Genomic DNA, 20,684 nt, shown 5'->3' with positions numbered 1-20,684 from the left:
CGCGTCTTTGATTTCCATCCCCTACCTCTGTGCTATGCCCTGGAATTCTTTCCTTAATAATACCCTCACTCTCCCCACCTCACTCCTTCTTTAAGACTGTCCTTATCATCTATCTGTGTGACCAAGCTCTTGGCCACATAAGAAAGAGAAAAAGCTTGAATAGACTATCCAGACATGTTCTCAACTCTACTTCCCTGCCATATCCCACATCCCTTTAAGTATGGCCTTACCACTCCTTTGAAGCATCTTGGGACAGTTATATTAAGGGGCTATATGATTGGAGGCTCATTGTACCATTAGTTGTACATTCACACAAATGCTTTGTGAAAAGTTGCCATGCATTTATGTATTGAATTCATTGTACCATTTCGTTTCACACACTCTCTTCAAGCATGAATCAATCCATAGAATAATACAGCAAAGGGCTATCATGCATTTGTCAGTGCTTTGAAAGGTTATCCAATTATTCCCATTTCACTGATTTCTCCCCATAGCTTAGATTTAGATTACTTTAGATTTAGATTACTTAGAGTGTGGAAACAGGCCCTTCGGCCCAACAAGTCCACACCGCCCCTCCGAAGCGTAACCCACCCATACCCCTACATCTACATCTACATCTACATCTACATCTACCCCTTACCTAACACTACGGGCAATTTAGCATGGCCAATTCACCTGACCCGCACATCTTTGGACTGTGGGAGGAAACCGGAGCACCCGGAGGAAACCCACGCAGACACGGGGAGAACGTGCAAACTCCACACAGTCAGTCGCCTGAGGCGGGAATTGAACCCGGGTCTCTGGCGCTGTGAGGCAGCAGTGCTAACCACTGTGCCACTGTGCCGCCCACAGCCCAAGCTCTGGAAACTTCTCCCCTTAGTAAGTATTTGCCCAACTCAATGTGCGTGTGTGTCTATTTTATAATGACACTCCAGATTCTGGTTATGTGTTTCTTGAGAAATGGGTAGATTGAGGCTTCTGAGACAGGACTTTGTATAGAATTGCTACAGCACAGAAAGAGGTCATTTGGCTTGGCAAGCTCAAGCTGGCTTTCTGCATGAATATTTCAGTTCATCCCACTCTCTCAACCTTTCCCTATAGACTTTGTGGGAGAAAGTGAGGACTGCAGATGCTGGAGATAGAGTTGAAAAGTGTGGTGCTGGAAAAGCACAGCCGATCAGGCAGCATCTGAGGAGCAGGAGAGTCGATATTTCAGGCATAAGCCCTTCATTAGGAATGCTTGACTATAGCTTTTGCAGTTGGTTAAGCAATTCTGTCGTGAAAGCCACAAGTAAATTTGCCTCCACCACACTTTCAGGCAGTGCTTTCTAGATCCTAACCATTTACTATATATAAAGTTTTCCCCATTTCACCTTTGTTTTTATTATTTTCCAATCACCTTAAATAGATGTCATAGAATCATACAACACAGAAGATGCCCTTTGGGCCATTGAGTCTGCGCTGACTTACCTACACTAATCCCACATTCCAGCACTTGGCCCAAAGATTTAAATGGTATGACATTTCAAGTGCTGATCTGTATCTTTTTAAAGGTTGTGAAGTTTCTTGCCTCTACTGCCCTCCCAGACAGGGCATTCTAGATTCCCACCACCTTCTGGGTGAATGTGTTTTTCCTCAAATCCTCCTGCCTTTCACCTTAAAATTATGCCCTCTCATTATTGATCCTACTAAGAAGAAAGCAGCTTCCTATTCACTGTCCATGCCCCTCATTATCTTATGCACCTCAATCAGATCCCCCCCCCCCCCCAGTCTTGTCTGCTGTAAAGAAAGTAGCCCAAGCCTATCCAGCCTTCCGTGTATTGCTAAAATGTCCCAACCCAGGCAACATCCTAGTAAATCTCCTCTGCACCCCCTCCAGTGCAATCACATCCTTATTGTAGTGTTGCAACCAGAACTGGACACAGTCCTCCAGCTGTGGCTTAGCCAAAGTTTTGTATGGCTCCTACAACTTCCCTGCTGTTATAATCTATGCCACAACTGATAAAGGCAAGCATCCCATATGCCTTCTTAATTACCCTATTAACCTGTCCTGCTGCCTTCAGGGATAGGTAGACAGGCATCCCAAGATCCGTTTGTTCCTCTGAACTTCCTAGTATCCCGACATTCATTGAATACTCCCTTGTCTTGTTATTTCTTCCAGACTGCATCGCCTCACACTTTTCAGTGTTAAGTTTCATCTGCCACTGATGTGTCCATCTGACCAATCGTCAATACCTTCCTGTAACCTAAGACTCTTCCTTGCTGTCAACCACTAGGCCAATCTATGTATCATCCACATATTTACTTATTATTCCCCCACCCACATTCTTATCTACGTCATTTATGTATATCATAAGTAATAGGGACCCAGCACCAGCCTCTATGACATGACACTGTACATCTTTCAAAAGGCCTTGCACCTCCACCTTCTGTCTCTTATCACTAAGCCAATTTTGGATCCATCTTACCAGGTTACCCTGGATCCCATGTGCTTTTACCTTCTTTATCAGTCTGCCATGTGGAACCTTGTCAAAGGCTTTGCTGAAATCCATATAAACTGAATCAACTGCACTGCCCTCATTTACGCACTTGACCATCACCTCAAAAAAAATCATATTTGTTAGACATGACCACTTTCTGACAGAGTCATGTTGAATATCCCTGATCACATTTTGCCTCTCCACCTGATGACTAATTCTTTCCTTCAGAATTTTTTCCAGTAGTCTATGTCGCTCCAGGTTGGATGAAGTAGGATGGGAGAAGGCCAGGTCTGTGAATAAAAACACGATCACTGCTGGAAACAAGTCTTTGATGTAATGTTTCCATTTGGATCTCCAGATCTCCTTCAAATAATCCAAGTTTTGGATAATCGAGGTTCCTCTGTAGTCATGTAACTTTTAGTACAGCTCCACTGTGACAGAGCAAATGACCATTGGCTCTGTGACAGAAACTAGGATACTGGTGAAAGATGAAGAAGAAATAAGTTCATTTTAAAATAAATAGGTGGCTGGGAATTAATTTTAAGTAAATTTGAGGTTCCTGAGGTGACCAGTAGCCAGTAAGGTGACCAGTAAGATTTGCCAATTCTGTCACACACTGCTGCTAAATTGCAATGTGTTTTTGCCTCAGGTGAACATGGTGATGGATTTGGAGGGAAATGACCTACTGGCAGAGAAGGCTGATCGTATGGAATTTGTCAGTCTGTTGAAGAAGATGTTGCTGATTGACGCAGAGAAGAGGATCACTCCGGTGGAGACGATGAACCACCCCTTTGTAACCATGCAGCATTTGTTGGACTTTCCACACAGCAACCAGTAGGTCCTTGCTATAAAAAAAAGAGTTGGCTGAGCCCACGATACACATTTGCAACATTTCAGGCTTCAGGGTAAAATGTGCCCTGCAGAAACATCTTAGTGTTCAGTCTTTGAATTTGTCATCACTGATCTGCGGTATCTCTCTGTATGCAGAGGTTAGGCTACATATTTAGATTAAAATAACATCTAATATCAGCACACATCAAGAAAGGTTTTTGAAGAACTTTGACTAGTGTTATACAGATGACTATTTAGTCTGTACATTTATGTCAGTGCAAGCTTTTCATTATTCTTTCTGAGGATGTAGGTCCCAATTGTGATCCATTCCTACTTTTTCCAAGAAAGTGACGGTAGGTGAGTTGCTTCCGTGAATCTCTGCAGTCTACGTGGTGTGGATATACCCGCAATGCTGTTGGAGAGGACGTTTCAAGATTTATCACGTGGACTGCAACATTCAGTTTGGCTGTTCTGCAGCCACTGGTGCCATTGTTTTAATATTTGAATTTCACTGCCTGGCAGCTGGAAGAGCTCACAGCCTGTAAGAGGCCGTGGTTAAGTTTAAGGAAAAGCGGTTTGCTTGAACACTTTGTGGGCCAAATGACTCTGCAAGGGAGTCACTCATTGCACCCTCATGGTTCCAAAACACCCCATTACAAAAAAAAGTGTTCTCCTCCCTCTAACTGCTGTTACCACTGAACTCAACCATGGCCCTCTCCAAATATTCTTATGCCCACCAGTTTGGAAGTACATCCAGCTGTACATTCCAGGAAATTTGATTTTAATAAAGCCCTGCCATTAAGATTTGCCCAAGTATTCCCCACTGGTTGCCACTTGGAACTCCCACACCAATACAGCCCTCTGACTTCCCTCCCCTCTTTCTAAAATCTCCAGGCCAATATTTCTTTGTTCACTCAAATATCATCAGTAATAGATTGACTAATTATTCATTTTCTTGTCCCATGAAAAATCCTACATGGCAACATAGGTATCATGTTCAACCATATAATATTGCACTTCAGGTGAATTAATTGCATCTTGGGGCAGCACAGTGGCTCAGTGGTTAGCACTGCTGCTTCACAGCGCCAGGAATTCTGATTCGATTCCAGCCTTGGGCGACTGTCTGTGTGGAGTTTGCACATTCTCCGCATGTCTGCATGGGTTTCCTCTAGGTGCTCCAGTTTCCTCCCACAGTCTAAAAATGTGCAGGTTAGATGAGTTGGCCATGCTAAATTGCCCATTGTGTTCAGGGATGTGTAGGTTAGGTGCATTAGTCAGGGGAAGTGTAAAAGTAATAGGTGTAGGGGAATGGTTCTGGGTGGGATATCTTCGGAGGGTCGGTGTGGACATTTTGGACCAAATGGCCCGTTTCCAAACTGTGGGGATTCTATTCTATGATTAAGGTATCTTGGGATTTTTCTGAGTGATAGGAAGTGATGTTTGAGAAATCTTAAGTAAATTACTTCTCGTCCCCATACTGCCTTGTGTTGTCCCAATTCCTCTCTTCCTTGAATCTCTCATCATCCTCATAGTCCTCTTCTCCCTATCCCGCTCCTCTCCTTTTTTCCCCACCTCCATCCCATTTTTTCTTTCCCTGTTGCATTCATCTTCCCCAAGCCATTTCTTTTCTCCCTGTTCCACTCCTCCCTTCCCTCCTCCACTCTTTGCCTTTGTCCCCCACTGTTTGTCCCACTCCTACCCTCCATGTTCCTTTCCTCTATTTCCAGTCTCTACCTATGCATAGCAGACTTGCAGATTTTACAAAGCCAGCATCTTACCTATTTAAGTTTTTCTTTGCCAGTTACAGCTTAGTGAGCAGGTGAAGAAACCAATTGCAACAAAGGTTGTAACTAATAGGCACTGAGTTGGTGGTCTGTGGTGACAGTGTAAGGGTTCTTGCCCCAACATCGGAACTGTGTTGTTCAATTTCAGTGGAGTAAAGGATCAAGCTTAAGTTAAGGGTGTCACTGGCCCATAAGGAGATGGCAGGGCTATGTGATTGCTCCAGCTAAGAGCTGGAACAAACACAATAGATTGAATAGCAATCTTCGCTGTGGTAAATTTGCCCTTGCTTCTAATTACAATCTAAAAATCCTGAAACAGGGATCCAGAGATTTTTGGTCAATACAAGTAATGCCTGATTTGTTTACTTTCTTTTCACAGTGTCAAGTCCTGTTTTCATATAATGGATGTTTGCAGATGGAGACCGAACTTGTATGATGTAATAAACCGCAATAAGATGCCATTTATGAGACCCGTTGCCTCAAACAATGCCACAAATCTGAGTGTGGCTTTTAATAAAATGGGTTCTGTACACAGCCAGGTAAGGGGGACATTTGCCTTCTCTCAGTTAATGTAGTGCAGCGGAGGCAGTGATTTTAAAAAGAGCACCGCAAGAGAGAGGAGAGAAGAATCACAAATATCTTTATGCATTGGTGCTGTTGAATTGTTAAAGGCAGAGAAAAGCTGGAAAACCATTTGAAGCAGAGCAAGATTTAGAATTTGCGTGATGAGGATGAGAGAAAATTACTTCCTCCTGTGCCAGGATGCCTCACAAATAAAGAGTTTCTGTGGCCACATTTTATTTCTCTGTCATGCTTGTAATTTTTTATTACTGCTTAACCCCACTGAGCAAGGTCACACAATTTCAGAGTGTTCTGTGTGATACAAGGGATGACTATCACTAGAGGCTCCTTTGAAACAAGCTGTGAGAATGGTCAGAGTTCAATAGATTTCCCAACAGCACCACCTTGTGGTGGCTAGATATTTAAGCAGCCTCTGGACCCACATTAAGCAGTGGAAGAACCTAGTGCAAGTTGCTCAAACATTATTGCAGAAAATGAACAATTTTAATTCATACATAAGTTTTTGAAGATGCACTTATTATTAAGTTGCTTTAAGATACGTACTTTTTATGGTTTCTTGTACCTAAAACTTTGAGCTCTCAGCCAGAACATACAGCAGCTTTGTAAAAATATTGATTCTGTTTACTTTTAGGCAGAGTTTTGAGACTGTGATACTGACTTTGTTTTATGTTTACTTAGCACTTACCACCTACTGGACCTTCACTGATGCATCATGGGATACCACTGCAGCCAGGGACCGCTCAGTTTGGGTGCAATGAGTCTTTCCAGCAGACCCTCATCCTGTGCCCACCCACACTTCAAGGTAAAAGGAAGAAACAGTGGCCATGTGCCAAATTAGAGATTGGAAAATAATCAGAATTAAAAGTTATTTAGAAGATTGCTGTAATCTTGACATACAAGGTGGAAGAAGATAGGTCTGTCTCTATGCCCTATGTTTTGGTATGTATTGATGATTACTTTGTAATACCATCAATTGGAAGGATATGCTAGTGGGAAGAGTATGTGGGAGAGATAGATGAGTGGGAATGCTGTGTGGGTGAAAATGATACATGACATCAATTAACCAGATAATTGTAGGGTTCTTGTGTTGCAGTGGTAAGGTCCCTACCTCCGAGCCAGGAGACCCAGGTCCAAGTCCCACTTGCTCCAGATGTGTGTATAATACTCTAAACAGGTTATTAGAAAATATCTAAACAGCTAATGATAGTATTAAAACAGTGGCTTGAAGAACAAGGTAGAGATTGATAACCGCCCATGAAGGCTAAGCAAACCTTTGGTCTGTAATCTCTTTCTCAGTTCCCTACCAAGTCCTTGCAGTCTTGCACAGCTCACTGCCTTGGAAAATCATATCATAATTATTACAATTTACCTTTCAAAAGGAGTTTGGACAATTGGAGAATCATTGCCCACGTCCTATGACCGTATTAGAAAATGGTGGTGGGTGAAGAGTCAAGTCAGACAATACAGAAACAGATCCTTTGGTCCAACTCATCCATGCTGACCAAGTTTCCCAAGATGTAAAATCTTTCTCCTCTCACCTTCGAAATGTGTCCCCTAGTTTTGAACTTCCCCAGCCGCGGGAAAGACTTTTGCTTTTCACTTGTCTATGCCCCTCCTGATTTTATATACCTCTATAAGGTCACACTTCAATCTCCTAAACTTCAGTGAAACAAATCCCAGCCTGTCCAGCCTCTCCTGGTAACTCAAACCCTGCAATCCGGGCAACATCCTGATAAATTTTATCTGAACCTTCTCCAATTTAACTATTTCCTTCCTATAGTAGGGCAACCAGAACTATACACCTCACCAACATTTTGTACAACCTCAAGCATGATGTCCCAACTCCAATACTCAAAAGGTTTAAGGATAGAAAGCATGGCTGTCACCAGTTTGGAATGCTATGAAAATCAGGGAGAGTAAGATGCCAGATCAGTATTCCAACATTATTGGACAGCACTGGAGCAGAACTGCTCATGCAGCAGTTCAAATGAAGGTGATGAGGATTAATGCAGAAAGATGTGAAGTCATTTTGAATGAAAGGATGAGATGAGGCAATATGAATGATAAACTAATTGGACCGATTGTAGTAAATACCATTCAGGAACAATCTGATTGAAGGTTTCACATTCAAAACCTTTTGAAAGTGGCATTACAAGCTGAAAAGGCTGTTAAAAATAGATAAGAACCCTTGGCTTTATAAACAGGAGTAGAGTACAAAATTATGGAAGTATTGTTAAACTTTTATAAATCACAGATTAGCTTTTAGCTGGACTTTGTGTCCAGTTTTGGGCAATGCACCGTAGGATGGATGTCAATATGGTGGAAGTGGGTGTAGAAACAAAAAATCACTAGAGTTTACCCAGGAATGACAAACTTCAATGATACGTCGAGTAGGATTGCCAACTCTGATGGACATATTCAGGGAATTGTTGACAGAAGTGATAACATGGAGAGCCTGCAATGAGGCATGGGCAGGTCCTCACAGATCTGATCAGAAATACCCTTAGATACTGGTGAGTCTCAGCTCCTCCCACCTTCTCTGAGCCTGATTAAGAATCACTTAATTCTATAAAAGAATTCTTGAGGGGAAGTGGGATGATTTAGTTAGCTCTTTCCAGCAGCTGCGAGGGGCTGAATACCCTCCTGGGCAGTATGATTCATCAGAACATGCATTTAGAAACTAAGCCAGTGATATACATAGTATTCTCCCTTTCCTGGCTAACCAGCAGTGCTGTTCTTCGAGGTTCTGCCATGTTAGCTTCGAAAAATCCAGCTCTGTGGACAGCAGTTTAGCTTGAAGTGAAATGTCAGGCTGCTGTGTCTTGAGATGGGATAGTCTCACTCCTCTGTTCTTTTACCTGCAGGCATTTCAGCAAATCCAGGTAAACATGCAGGGTTCTCTGTTCGAATGGACAATGCAGTACCACTTGTCACACAGGCACCTACCATGCAACCGCTTCAGCTGAGGCCTGGAGTTTTGACACAGGTTTGTGCCTTCTGTTCAGGTCAAAAGGAAGCAAAGTTCCTTTGGCATTAAAATCATCTACCGTTTGGATCCACATTTCTTAAGTGGTAGATTTGGTGAGGTCCATGGCACCCCACTTTGGAATTAGAAGCTTCTGGGTTCGAACAATACCCCTCAACTTAGGCTTATTAATGTAGTGGTTTATAGGCAGTGTGGTATGCATGAGAACTCGAAGTGTGCCACGAAATTTTGTACAAAGGTGATGAAAATCAAAACAAAACAAATTTGAAACATTAATCCCTTTGGTCTTTCTTTAGCTTGTTGCGTGCACTATATTACAAAATTCTCCAGTAAGGCTGTAACCATAGTAAATGCAAATAAATATAACATTTATAAGCACATTAGTTTAGCTGAAAATAGTGGGTGTGCCATGGAATTGTATGTTTCATTGAAGTGTGCTGTGTCAATAAAAAGACTGGGAAACATTGTAATAATGTCCTTTAAGGAAATAAACCTGCTGCTGTTACCTGATCTGGCCTAGAAGTGACTCAAATCATCTACAAATGTGAATGGCTCTAAGCTGCCCAATGAAATGCTTTAGCAGTCTGCTCATTTACATCAGATCAAAAGGAGGTTCACTGCTACCAACTCAAAGATAGAAGATGGACAATTAATATTGGCCTTGCAAGGAACTCCCACAGCTCAAGAATGGAATAATTTTTACGTTGATGAGTATGATCAAAGCTTTTGTTTTGCTCATGGTTTTAAATAAGCCATCTTTGTTTTCAAATTCTTTCATGCCAATCTCAGTAATCTCCCCAAACCCTACACCCCTCTGAGGACTCTGTGCTCCTAACTCTTATGCTGCCATGCTTTCCCCTCCATAAATCTTGCTTGCTTTATTGAAATATATTCACATGATATGGGCATCACTGATAAGGCCAGCATTCCTAATAGTTCTTGAAAGGTGATAGTGAACCACATTCTTTAAAAGTGATCAACTACGCCATTTCTGAGGACAGTTTAAGAGTTAACCACATTGCTTTGGTCTGAACTCCCAAATCGGCCAGGCTGTGTAAGAAAGAGCAGATTTTCTCCCTAAAGAACAGGTCGATAATCCAGTCATTACATTGGTTTCCACTGCTGATACGAGTTTCTGATTAATAAATGTCATAGAGTCATAGAGATGTACGGCATGGAAACAGATCCTTCAGTCCAACCCGTCCATGCTGACCAGATATCCCAACCCAATCTAGTCCCACCTACCAGCACCCAGCCCATATCCCTCCAAATCCATCCTATTCGTATACCCATCCAGATGCTTTTTAAATGTTGCAATTGTACCAGCCTCCACCACTTCCTCTAGCAGCTTATTTCATACAGGTATCACCCTCTGCATGAAAAAGTTGCCCCTTAGGTCTCTTTAATATCTTTCCCCTCTCACCCTAAAGCTGTGCCCTCTAATTCTGGACTCCCCCACCCCAGGGAAAAGACTTTGTCTATTTACCCTATCCATACCCTTCATGATTTTGTAAACCTCTGTAAGGTTACTCCTCAGCCTCCGATGGTCCAGACAAAACAGTCTTAGCCTATTCAGCCTCTCCCTATGGCTCAAACCCTCCAACCTTGCAACATCCTTGTAAATCTTTTCTGAACCCTTTCGAGTTTCATAACATCTTTCCGATAGGAAGGAGACCAGAATTGCATGCAATATTTCAAAAGTGGCCTAACCAATGTCCTGTACAGCCGCAACATGACCTCCCAGCCCCTGTACTCAGTACTGTGACCAATAAAGGAAAGCATACCAAACACCTTCTTCACTATCCTATCTATGTGCGACTCCACTTTCAAGGAGCTATGAACCTGCACTCCAAGGTCTCTTTGTTTAGCAACCCTCCCGAGTTCCTTACCATTAAGTATATAAGTCCTGCTAAGATTTGCTTTCCCAAAATGCAGCACCTCACATTTATCTAACTTAAACTCCATCTGCCATTTCTTAGCCCATTGGCCCATCTGATCAAGATCCTGTTGTAATCTGAGGTAACCTTCGCTGTCCACTACACCTCCAATTTTGGTGTCATCTGTAAACTTATTAACTATACCTCTTATGCTCACATCCAAATCATTTATATAAATGATGAAAAGTAGTGGACCCAGCACAGATCCTTGTGGCACTCCATTGGTCACAGGTCTCCAGTCTGAAAAACCACCTTTAAACCAGTTCTGTATCCAAGTGGATAGTTCTCCCTGTATTCCATGAGATCTAACCTTGCTAACCAGTCTCCCATGGGGAACCCTGCTGAATGCCTTACTGAAGTCCAGATCGATCACATCCACCACTCTGCCTTCATCAATCCTCTTCGTTACTTCTTTAAAAAATTCAACCAAATTCGTGAGGCATGATGTCCTGCGCACAAAGCCATGTTGACTATCTCTATTCAATCCTTGCTTTTCCCAGTACATGATCCTGTCCCTCAGGATTCCCTCCAACAACTTGCCCACCACTGATATCAGGCTCACTGGTCTATAGTTCCCTGACTTGTCCTTACCACCCTTCTTATACAGTGGCACCATGTTAGCCAACCTCTAGTCTTCTGGTACCTCACCTGTGACTATCGATGATACAAATATCTCAATAAGAGGCCCAGCAATCACTTCCTTGGCTTCCCACAGAGTTCTAGGGTTCTAGGGTGCACCTGATCAGGACCTGGGGATTTATCCACTTTTGTGCGTTTCAAGACATCCAGCACTTCCTCCTCTGTAATATGGAGATGTTTCATGTTGGGATGTGAAATCTTGTCTTCAGATTATTAGTTGGGACTGCTGGTTCATCTTTAAGATGCTCTTTAAAGCTTACTTCATTGACATAATTTTTAGTCACCTGATGTAATATGTATTTACGTGGCTCATTATCAAAATTTGAACAGTAATACTTTTGTGAAATACTTAGGGATGCTTTGCCAAATTAAAGGTGTATCCATACATCTTACGAAATTGCTGGTGTTTTGAATGAAGGAATGAAAGTTGGTGATTTTTTTTGTTGTTGTAGGCATGGTCTAGTCGAAATCAGCAGCTATTGATCCCTACCTGGCAGCAAGTGGCAGCTATGGCGCCCTCCACTACATCACTGGCATCCGATACTGTGGCTGGTCCACAGAGGTTGGGCGACTGGGGGTATGTAAGATGTTGAGTGCAAGGAATGAAGATGGAGTAATGTGGATTAGCAAAGGGCCTTGTCTTGTCTTCACATCGTACTGGATGCATAAAATCATAGTGCAAAAGAAAGTCATTGGACTCTCTTGAGTCTCTTTCACTTTTGAACTAGGTAGGGGGTCAATGTGCTGGATATCTTAATTGCAAAGCAATGTGATTCCAATAGCATGGATTCAATTCTCAGACCAGTTACGATTGCCATGAAGAACTCTCCTTCTCAATCTTGCTTGTCCCTTCAGGCTTGTTGACTCCAAGTTAAACTCACTATCAGTCATCACTCTGTAATGAGACAGCAACTTTGGGACTATGGCAACTTTATCTTTACTCCACTAGATCAAGGTTAAAATTTATTTGGTTTGTTTCATATAACTTAATACACCTGCCCAACAAAAATGCATCATTATCAGTTTTGAAAATGTCAATTGATCATCCCAGCCTTTTGTTGCTTACATCATCCTTACATTATGCTGTATGGTGAAGCTCTAATGTTAAAGTTAATGCACCTTCTCCTAGACTTGCCACAACAAAAGAGAATGGTATATCTCTGTGAATCCTATTGAATTCCTAACACCTCAATACATCACCTCTTGATCTTCTAAATTCCAGGGAATACAAAAGTATATGAATGTGACTCAAAGGACCCAAAAGGTCAGAGGTTTAAATATACTCCAAAGATAACTATTTAAGCAGAATTCAAGTCCACATTTTTATGTGAGAGCTTTATTTCAGTTAGTCACACACCATAAGACTCAAACACCAATGATTACTAGCTCTCCATATTTATACAATCAATACAATATACAAACAAAACTACCTGTTCAGAGATGTTATTACACACCTCTAGAGCAGGTTGGACTTGAACCCAGGCCTCCCAGTCCATGACTAGGGATACCACCAGTGCACCATAAGAGGGCGTACCTATTTTTAACTTTAATTTAAATTTCCACCACCTGTTACTTCATTCCATTAGGTCTCAAGCATTCCTTCAGAACATATTAAATGATAACAGTTTGTTACTGATTGCCTCAGTGGAGAGAATTCTGAGTGACGATTGGATATTAGCTCAGAAATGCGAGTGAGTATACATTGAACTGTACCCTGGACTGTGGCTGGGGATTTGCAGAACACCAGATATTGTCTCTAGGCCTTAAGGATCTGAGACAGCACAGGTCCTATCAATTTGGGAAGTGTCGACTCGTGGAAATGAGCCATTGGTACTTGGTGCCCCAACTTTCAGCGGCAAGTGAATCAAAGCTGAATTCATTAACGGTGTTGCATTAGGCCTTTCAGCGGTGTCATTGTGTAAAGTCAGGTACTCCCGTGGTTGAAAAGGGACAAGAGACTCTTTGTCCTGAAAATTTAGACAAAATTGAAAGCTAACACCCCAGATCATCTCCCCAGCAGGCTTTGTTGTTCCTGCTCGAAATAAACCAAATGGGTTTGTATTTTAGCTGCTCTCTTGTCACATTTAACTTACCTGTTTCTTGCAGTTTTATGATCATTTATAAAATATTGGATTTAAATTAATGTAACATAATTGGGGTTGGGCAGATTTGTAGCTCAGGTTGGGGTACTGGATGTAGGTTTGCTTGCTGAGCTGGAAGGTTCGTTTTCAGATGTTTCATCACCACACTAGGTAACAACTTCAGTGAGCCTCTGGATGAAGCAGTAGTGGTGTAGCCTGCTTTCTATTTATGTGTTTGGGTTTCCTTGGATGGTGATGTTATTTCCTGTAGTGACGTCATTTCCTATGCTTTTTCTCAGGGGGTGGTAAATGGGATCCAAGTCAATGTGTTTGTTGATAGAGTTCCAGTTGGAATGCCATGCTTCCAGGAATTCTCGTGCATGTCTCTGTTTGGCTTGTCATAGGCTTAATGTGTTGTCCCAGTCGCAGTGGTGTCCTTCCTCATCCGTATGTAAGGATACTAGTGAGAGTGGATCATGTCTATTTGTGGCTAGTTGATGTTCAGTTGATCCCATTTACCACCCCCTGAGAATAAGAACAGGAAGTGACATCACCGTAGGAAATGACGTCACCACAGGAAATTGCGTCACCAACCCAAGGAAACCCAAACACATAAATAGAAAACGGGCTACACCAACGGTGTTTCATGCGGAGGCTCATTGAAGATGTTACCTGGTATGGTGATGAAACATCTGAAAACAAACCTTTCAGCTCAGCGAGCAAACCTACATCCAGAATGTAACATAACATTTATCAAAGACCGTATAAATAAATAACTACAATACACACACTGTGTGAAATTCATTTCTTCCACTTTAAACTCTTCAGTTGCTCCTCCACTCTTTGCTTTCTGTCTTTTTTCTCTCTCTGTACTTTGTTTCTCTCTCATCTCATTTTATTTCTTTCACTAAGTCTTCCTGTGAACGACTCTCATACTTTATCACTCCATCTTTGTCTGTGATATAATTCCAAGTTAGATTTAAATAGAATATTATACAAACTTTCCTAATCATTGTCAGTATAACTGCGTGAGGATAGGACTGACATTATTGCCTCTCATGTTTAAACATAGATGTGAATTCTTGAATAGAGGGCATTCGTCTCAATGCATGGAGTTTTTAAGCATTTCTAAGTTAGTGTGTGTTATTTGTTATGTCTATAATTGACAATGCATATTCCTTGCTTCTCCACAGGAAGATGCATGCTCCCAGCAGCCATTACAGTTCCATGTTGCCACAGCATCTTTTAACCAACCAAATGGCACTTTCAGCCACAAATCCCATCAATATGGGAATAGCCCAGGCGGTCTGGGTTCAGCCCTCTGCAACTAACCGGAAGAGGAATAAGCACTGTCAAAAGAGGTCAGTGATGGGCAGCCTTTCAAACGGTGGAAATCATTCATGTGGTTTTCTGACTTTAGCAAGATGCCCTCAATGTAAATCTGTTGCCAGTAAATGCAGTCAGGAATTCAGAAGGAATTTGTCATGCAGACTGTAATAACTCAGGAAACCAGACTGGAAAGGAACATCATTTATTAGAGGCATGACACGTGGAGTACTGGGGCTAACCCTGGACAGACAGTTCTGCGGAGGCATCCCTGGGTCTGCTTCTGTTTTATTTCCAGAAGTGCTATCACACACAACCAAACTTTTTTTATTTCTGTCACTAAATAACTGTGACTTTTTTGTTCATTTTTAACTACCAACCAGCACCAATAAATCAGCCGTGTAGCCAATTAAATGTTTCAATGCAAAGCCTGTCTGGGTCAGCTTTTATTTTTTATTTTCTTATTTTTATATCCAGACATGCTCTTACACATAACCAAATAGCTTTCCCATCACCAAATCATCGTGACATTTTTTTTCAAACTACTGTAAACCACCAATAAATCACCTGGATATTTACGCCATTTGGATTTTTACCAGTAAAGCCCATTATGGGAAACTGGGTCTGCTTTGTATTTGTTTTAATCGGGTCTGGGTTATCAGTTTTTCCAATCAACCATTTCAGCGATATTATTACATAGCTCTGGAGCAGGTGGGCCTTGAAACTGGGCGTCCAGGCTGAGAAGTACGAACACTACTACTGTACCACAAGGGGCCTTGGGTCTGCTTCATTTTTTTTTAATAAACCTATTCAGAGATGTTATTATGCACCCTGGAGCAAGTGGAACTTGAACCTAGGAATACTGGCTCAGAGGTAGGGACACTACCATTGCACCACAACCTCCAGGTCAATTTTATAAAGGGCTTAGGTAATGAGTTCCAATAGGATTAGGGTTGGCAAGGGAGCTCACTAATTAGAGGGAAATCAGGAAGGCGAAAATGCAACATGAGATAGCCTTGGCAGAAAAGGTTAAAGATAATTCAAATTGATTGTACAAGTTCATTAAGTGCAAAAGAGCAACTTGGGAGAGAATAAGACCCCTTAAAGATCAACAAGGTCATCTATGTGTGGAACCACAGGAGATAGAAGAAATACTCAATGAATATTTTGTGTCAGTTTTTACTGTGGAGAAAGACAAGGAGGCCAGGGAACTCTGGGAAATAAATATTGACATCTTGAAAACAGTCCATATTAGAGAAGAGGAGGTGCTGGAGATCTTAAGAAACGTAAAGGTGGATAAATCTCCAAGACCTGATCAAGTGTATTCCAGGAAGTTGTGAGGTCCCTAGCAGAGATATTTGTATCATTTACAGCCACAGGTGAGGTGCCGGAGGACTGGAGGGTGGCTAATGTGGTGCTTTTATTTAAGAAGGGCTATAACGAGAAGCCTGGGAACTATAGGATTCTGAGAGATAGGATTTACATGCATTTTGAGAATGAAGACTGATTAGGGGTAGTCAGCATGGCTTTGTGCATGGGAAATCATGTCTCACTGATAGCCAGAAAGATTAATGAAGGCAGAGCAGTAGACGCTGTCTACATGGACTTTAGTAAAGCCTTTGACAAGGTACTGATCAGTCTAAGTTAGATCACATGGGATTCAGGGAGAGCTTGTGAATTGGATACAAAATTGGCTTGATGGTAGGAGACAGACAGTGGTGGTACATGGTTGATTTTTGGACTGGAGGCCTGTGACCAATGGTGGTCTGTAGGGATTGGTGCTGGTCTACTGTTTATTGTCATCTATATAGACAACTTGAATAAGAGTTTAGGAAGCCTTGTTAGTAAGTTTGCAAATGATACCAGAATTGGTGGTAAAGTCGACAGTGAAGAAGGTTATCTAAGATTACAAAGAGATTTTGATCAATTCTGTCAATGGGCTGAGGAGTGGCTGATGGAGTTTAATTTGGATAAATGCAAGGAATTACATTTTGATAAAATGAACAAGGGCAGGACTTAAACAGTTAATAGTAGGGCCCTAGGAACTCTTGTTGAACAGACTGACCTAGAAGTTCAGGTACATAGTCCTTTGAAAATTATGATAGTTAGACAGAGTGGTTAAGAAGGTGTTTAGAATGCTTGCTTTCATTGCTCAGACCATTGAAGATAGGAATTGGTACGTCATGTTGAAGTTGTACAGGACGTTGGTGAGGTCACTTTTGTGTACAGTTCTGGTTGCTGTGCTATAGGAGGGATATAATTAAATTGGAGAGGGTGCAGAAAATATTTACCAGAATGTTGCTGATACTGGAGGGTTTGAGCTGTAAGGAAAGGCTGGATTAGCTGGATAAGTGAATAGCAAAGATCTTTACCCTAGGGGAGGTGAGTTCACCTTATAATTTTTAAGGTGAGAGGAGAAAGATTTAAAAGGAACCTGAGGGACAACATTTTTGTAAAGAGGGCAGTTTGAATGTGGAGTGAACTGCCAGAGGAAGTGGTAGATGCAGGTGCTGTTACAACATTGAAGAGACATCTGGATATGTACATGAATAGGAAAAATTTAGAGGGATATGGGCCAAATGCAGGTAAGTGGAACGAGTTTAGTTTAAGGAAAAATGGTTGGCATGGACAAGTTCGACCAAACGGTCTGTTTCCATGCTCCACAAAGTGATTAATAAGTGATTCTACATGTGCCTTGTACATATGGTTACCACAGGGACAAATGTTAGAATGGAGAAATTCTAACAAAGGGTAAAGTTGAGGCAAGTCCTTCTGCACTTTTAGGGAAACTCTGTAAGATTTGAGGGAGAAAGGAGCAAAGGAATATGATCAGGTTAGGTGAATCACACTAGTTAGATATTGGTATGGAGCATAAACACAAGCATAGACTTGAACACCACTATTCAATCTTCACTTTTTGCTCTAAGTGGAATGGCTCCAACTTCTACAATGTCTCCATACCACTGAGATCCTTTATTCCTCGTACCATTCTGGTCCATCAGCTTCATAACCTCTCCAAGGCCTTGGCATCGTTCCTGAAGTGTAGTGCCCAAAATTTGATGCAGTACCTCAGCTGAGGACTTTGAAGTGATTCATAAAGGTTAAACACAATTCTTTTGCTTTTGTAGTCTATTTATACAAGTTCTGAAAGGTGATGGGAACACACCACAAAGCCGTCAAGATTTGAGATGAGTATAGATTTATGTTGGCATGCTCATATGGACATAGCCCCCTGAAGGTTTTCTCACCGTTGCTCTGTTTGTTACTATTGTTTACTTACAGGAGCAATATATCACACTACAGCAACCTGCAGAACTCTGCACCACTGTCTCCAAAGATCACCAACAGTCCAAAGACCGGCGAGTCAGAAGGTTGCTCAGCAGTACAGGACAATCACAGTGGAAAGGATGACGGGAGCTATTGTCTCCAGGGCTCAGTTGGGCAGGACCTGGATGGCAACTTGATCGCCAACAAACAACGGCAGACTATCATCATCGCTGACTCCCCAAGCCCTGCTGTCAGTGTAATCACCATCAGCAGTGACACAGACGATGAGGATGCTTCTCAGAGCCACTCTCCGGAAGAGTGAGTTTTTATTAAAAACCACCTCTGCCAATCTCCGTTTCACTGTGCAGTTGGAATATTAGAAACCAGAGAAAAAGACCTTTAAGTCTTTCAGATATGCTTTGTCCTACTTATTTCAGTAACAGATCGAGACTCCATTTGCCAGCCTTGATCCTACATCTGTCAAAATCAGTCTTACCTAACAAAAATCTAACAAGCTCAGTTTTCAAATCTCAAGTTAATCTGCAACGTTTTGGGGAAGAATATTCCAGATTTGCACTAATCTTTGCATGGAAAATTCTTCTTGATTTTACTCTCGAATGGTCAGCCTCCAACATTAGAGTTCACCTCTCCTTATTCTGAGTTCCCCTCCCAAAGAAAATGGTTTCTAGATATTTCCCCTATTAGGTCATAGAATTGTAGAACATAGAAAAAAGCCCACTGTGCCTATGCCAACATTTGGAAAGAGCTGATTAGTCCCACTCAGACTGTTCTTTCCTACATTGTCCTGTGGATTCCACTTTCCAGTATTATTGAAAGTTTGGACAGTGGTCAAACCCATTGTAAGCAATATTTTAACTTGGTAGAATTCCACAGATATTTGTCAGATAGGATACTGAAGAATGCTTTTGATCTGCTTTCCTTTATTGGTCAGAGCATTAAATATAGAAGTTGACAGGTCATGTTGTGGCTGTACAGGACATTGGTTAGGCCACTTTTGGAATATTGTGTGCAACCCTGGTCTCCCTCCTATGGGAAGGATGTTGCGAAACTTGAAATGGTTCGGAAAAGATTTACAAGCATGTTGCCAGGGTTGGAGGATTTGAGCTATGGGGAGAGGCTGAATAGGCTGCAGCTGTTTTCCTTTGAGCGTCGGAGGCTGAGGGGTGACCTTATACAAGTTTATAAAATCATGAAGGGCATGGATAGGGCAAATAGAAAAGGTCTTTTCCCTGTGGTGGGGAGTCCATAACCAAAAGGCGTAGGTTTAGGGTGAAAGGGGAAAGATTTAAAAGGGACCTAAGGGGCTACGTTTTCAAGCAGAGGGTGGTGTGTGTATATGGAATCAGCTGCCAGAGGAAGTGGTGGAAACTAGTATAATTACCACATTTAAAAGGCATCTGGATGAGTATATGAATAGGAAGGGTTTAGAGGGATATGGGCCAAATGCTGGCACTTGGGATTAGATTAATTTCGAATATCTGGTTGGCATGGATGAGTTGAACCTATTTATTTCTGTGCTGTACATCTCTATGACACTGAGTTCACCCTTGATCAAATAAGATCATTCAATTTTGTCAAAACACAGACTACGTCAGAACTCCACAATGAAATTTGTTCAGCAACTGCAAAGCTGGTGAGAGCATATGCCACCTTGTGGTTTAAAAATATAATGTCATAATAGTTAACCAATCTCCTCCCTAATACATACAGACACACAAACAGTCTGTCTCTGCAAATAATGTAATGAAACAGAGACCAGGTCACAAATCAGAGCCAGAGATCTGCCAAGTCTTTATTGCTGAGTGGTCCTATATTTTACTAATTATCATTTGAAACCCCAGCTTGTGGCTTCTGGAATTCTGGACCCAGCCAACAGGTAGCTTACGTCCTTTATAATTTATGTTTGCCACTCATATTAAAATTGTGTGGATCTGGGAGAATGGAGTAAGTTGTTTGTCATCCTATTTGACCATGGCATTAGTTTCAACTCCACGTTAGCTCCAACATCAGGACACCTCCTTCCATTTCCAATATTGCCTGGAACTGCCCCGGATTCAGCTCATCTGTTGCTGAAACTCTCAACCCTTCTTGGGTCACCATCAGCCTCGAATATTCTGCTGTTCTTCTGGCTGACTTCCCAGTTTCCACAAGCCATAAACTTCAACATATCTAATCTCCTGCTGTCTCTGTCTTAACTTTATTAAGAATTGCACATGATATTCCAAAAGTGGCCTAACCAATGTCCTGTACAGCTGCAAAATGACCTCCCAACTTAATGCTCTGACTTATAAAGGAAAGCATACCAAAAGCCTTCTTCACTATCCTATCTGACCAATACTTGTGGAATTCTACCAATTTAAAGTATTGCTTAGAGGGGGTTTGACCACTGTCCAAAATTTCAATAGTAGCAGAAAGACCCATTCTGTCAGAGCCCCTGTGCTGACTGACCTATATTATTTCCCAGACCAACCATGTTATCAAGTCACTCTATGTCTGCACGCGTTTTTCTCTTGTTGCTGTTTTCATTTATTATCTTTCAAACATGTTTCTATGGTAACGTTCCCTTGCATTTTCTGTTACTGAGCAGGAACTGTTTCTGCTTTGTGAAAGACCTTGTGGCAGTTGCTATATTCAAAGTTTGATAAAACTTGCTGTTGATTCCTCCCTTACATGGCAGTTCAGTTGTGGGAGATGCCCGATAATTGATTTCAATCAATAATACTTGTTGCAAATTGAGATTGACTCTATCT

The 20,684-nt window shown here is 41.7% G+C and overlaps 1 protein-coding gene across 4 annotated transcripts in view; it reads left to right on the top strand.

The window, feature by feature from the left end:
* Positions 1 to 20,684, top strand: part of hipk3a (homeodomain interacting protein kinase 3a) — a 268,064-nt gene that overhangs the window by 228,978 nt on the left and 18,402 nt on the right. For all 4 annotated transcript variants that reach the window (XM_072592556.1, XM_072592555.1, XM_072592553.1 and 1 more), the window contains 7 exons: positions 3,130 to 3,314; positions 5,475 to 5,634; positions 6,356 to 6,479; positions 8,542 to 8,663; positions 11,692 to 11,816; positions 14,514 to 14,681; positions 17,929 to 18,231. In XM_072592556.1, coding sequence (XP_072448657.1) covers positions 3,130 to 3,314; positions 5,475 to 5,634; positions 6,356 to 6,479; positions 8,542 to 8,663; positions 11,692 to 11,816; positions 14,514 to 14,681; positions 17,929 to 18,231 — 1,187 coding nt within the window. The remainder of the gene's footprint in view (positions 1 to 3,129; positions 3,315 to 5,474; positions 5,635 to 6,355; positions 6,480 to 8,541; positions 8,664 to 11,691; positions 11,817 to 14,513; positions 14,682 to 17,928; positions 18,232 to 20,684) is intronic.

Source organism: Chiloscyllium punctatum, chromosome 22 (assembly GCF_047496795.1).
Source record: "Chiloscyllium punctatum isolate Juve2018m chromosome 22, sChiPun1.3, whole genome shotgun sequence".
NCBI lineage: Eukaryota > Metazoa > Chordata > Chondrichthyes > Orectolobiformes > Hemiscylliidae > Chiloscyllium > Chiloscyllium punctatum.
This window is presented reverse-complemented; position numbering and strand designations above follow the sequence as displayed.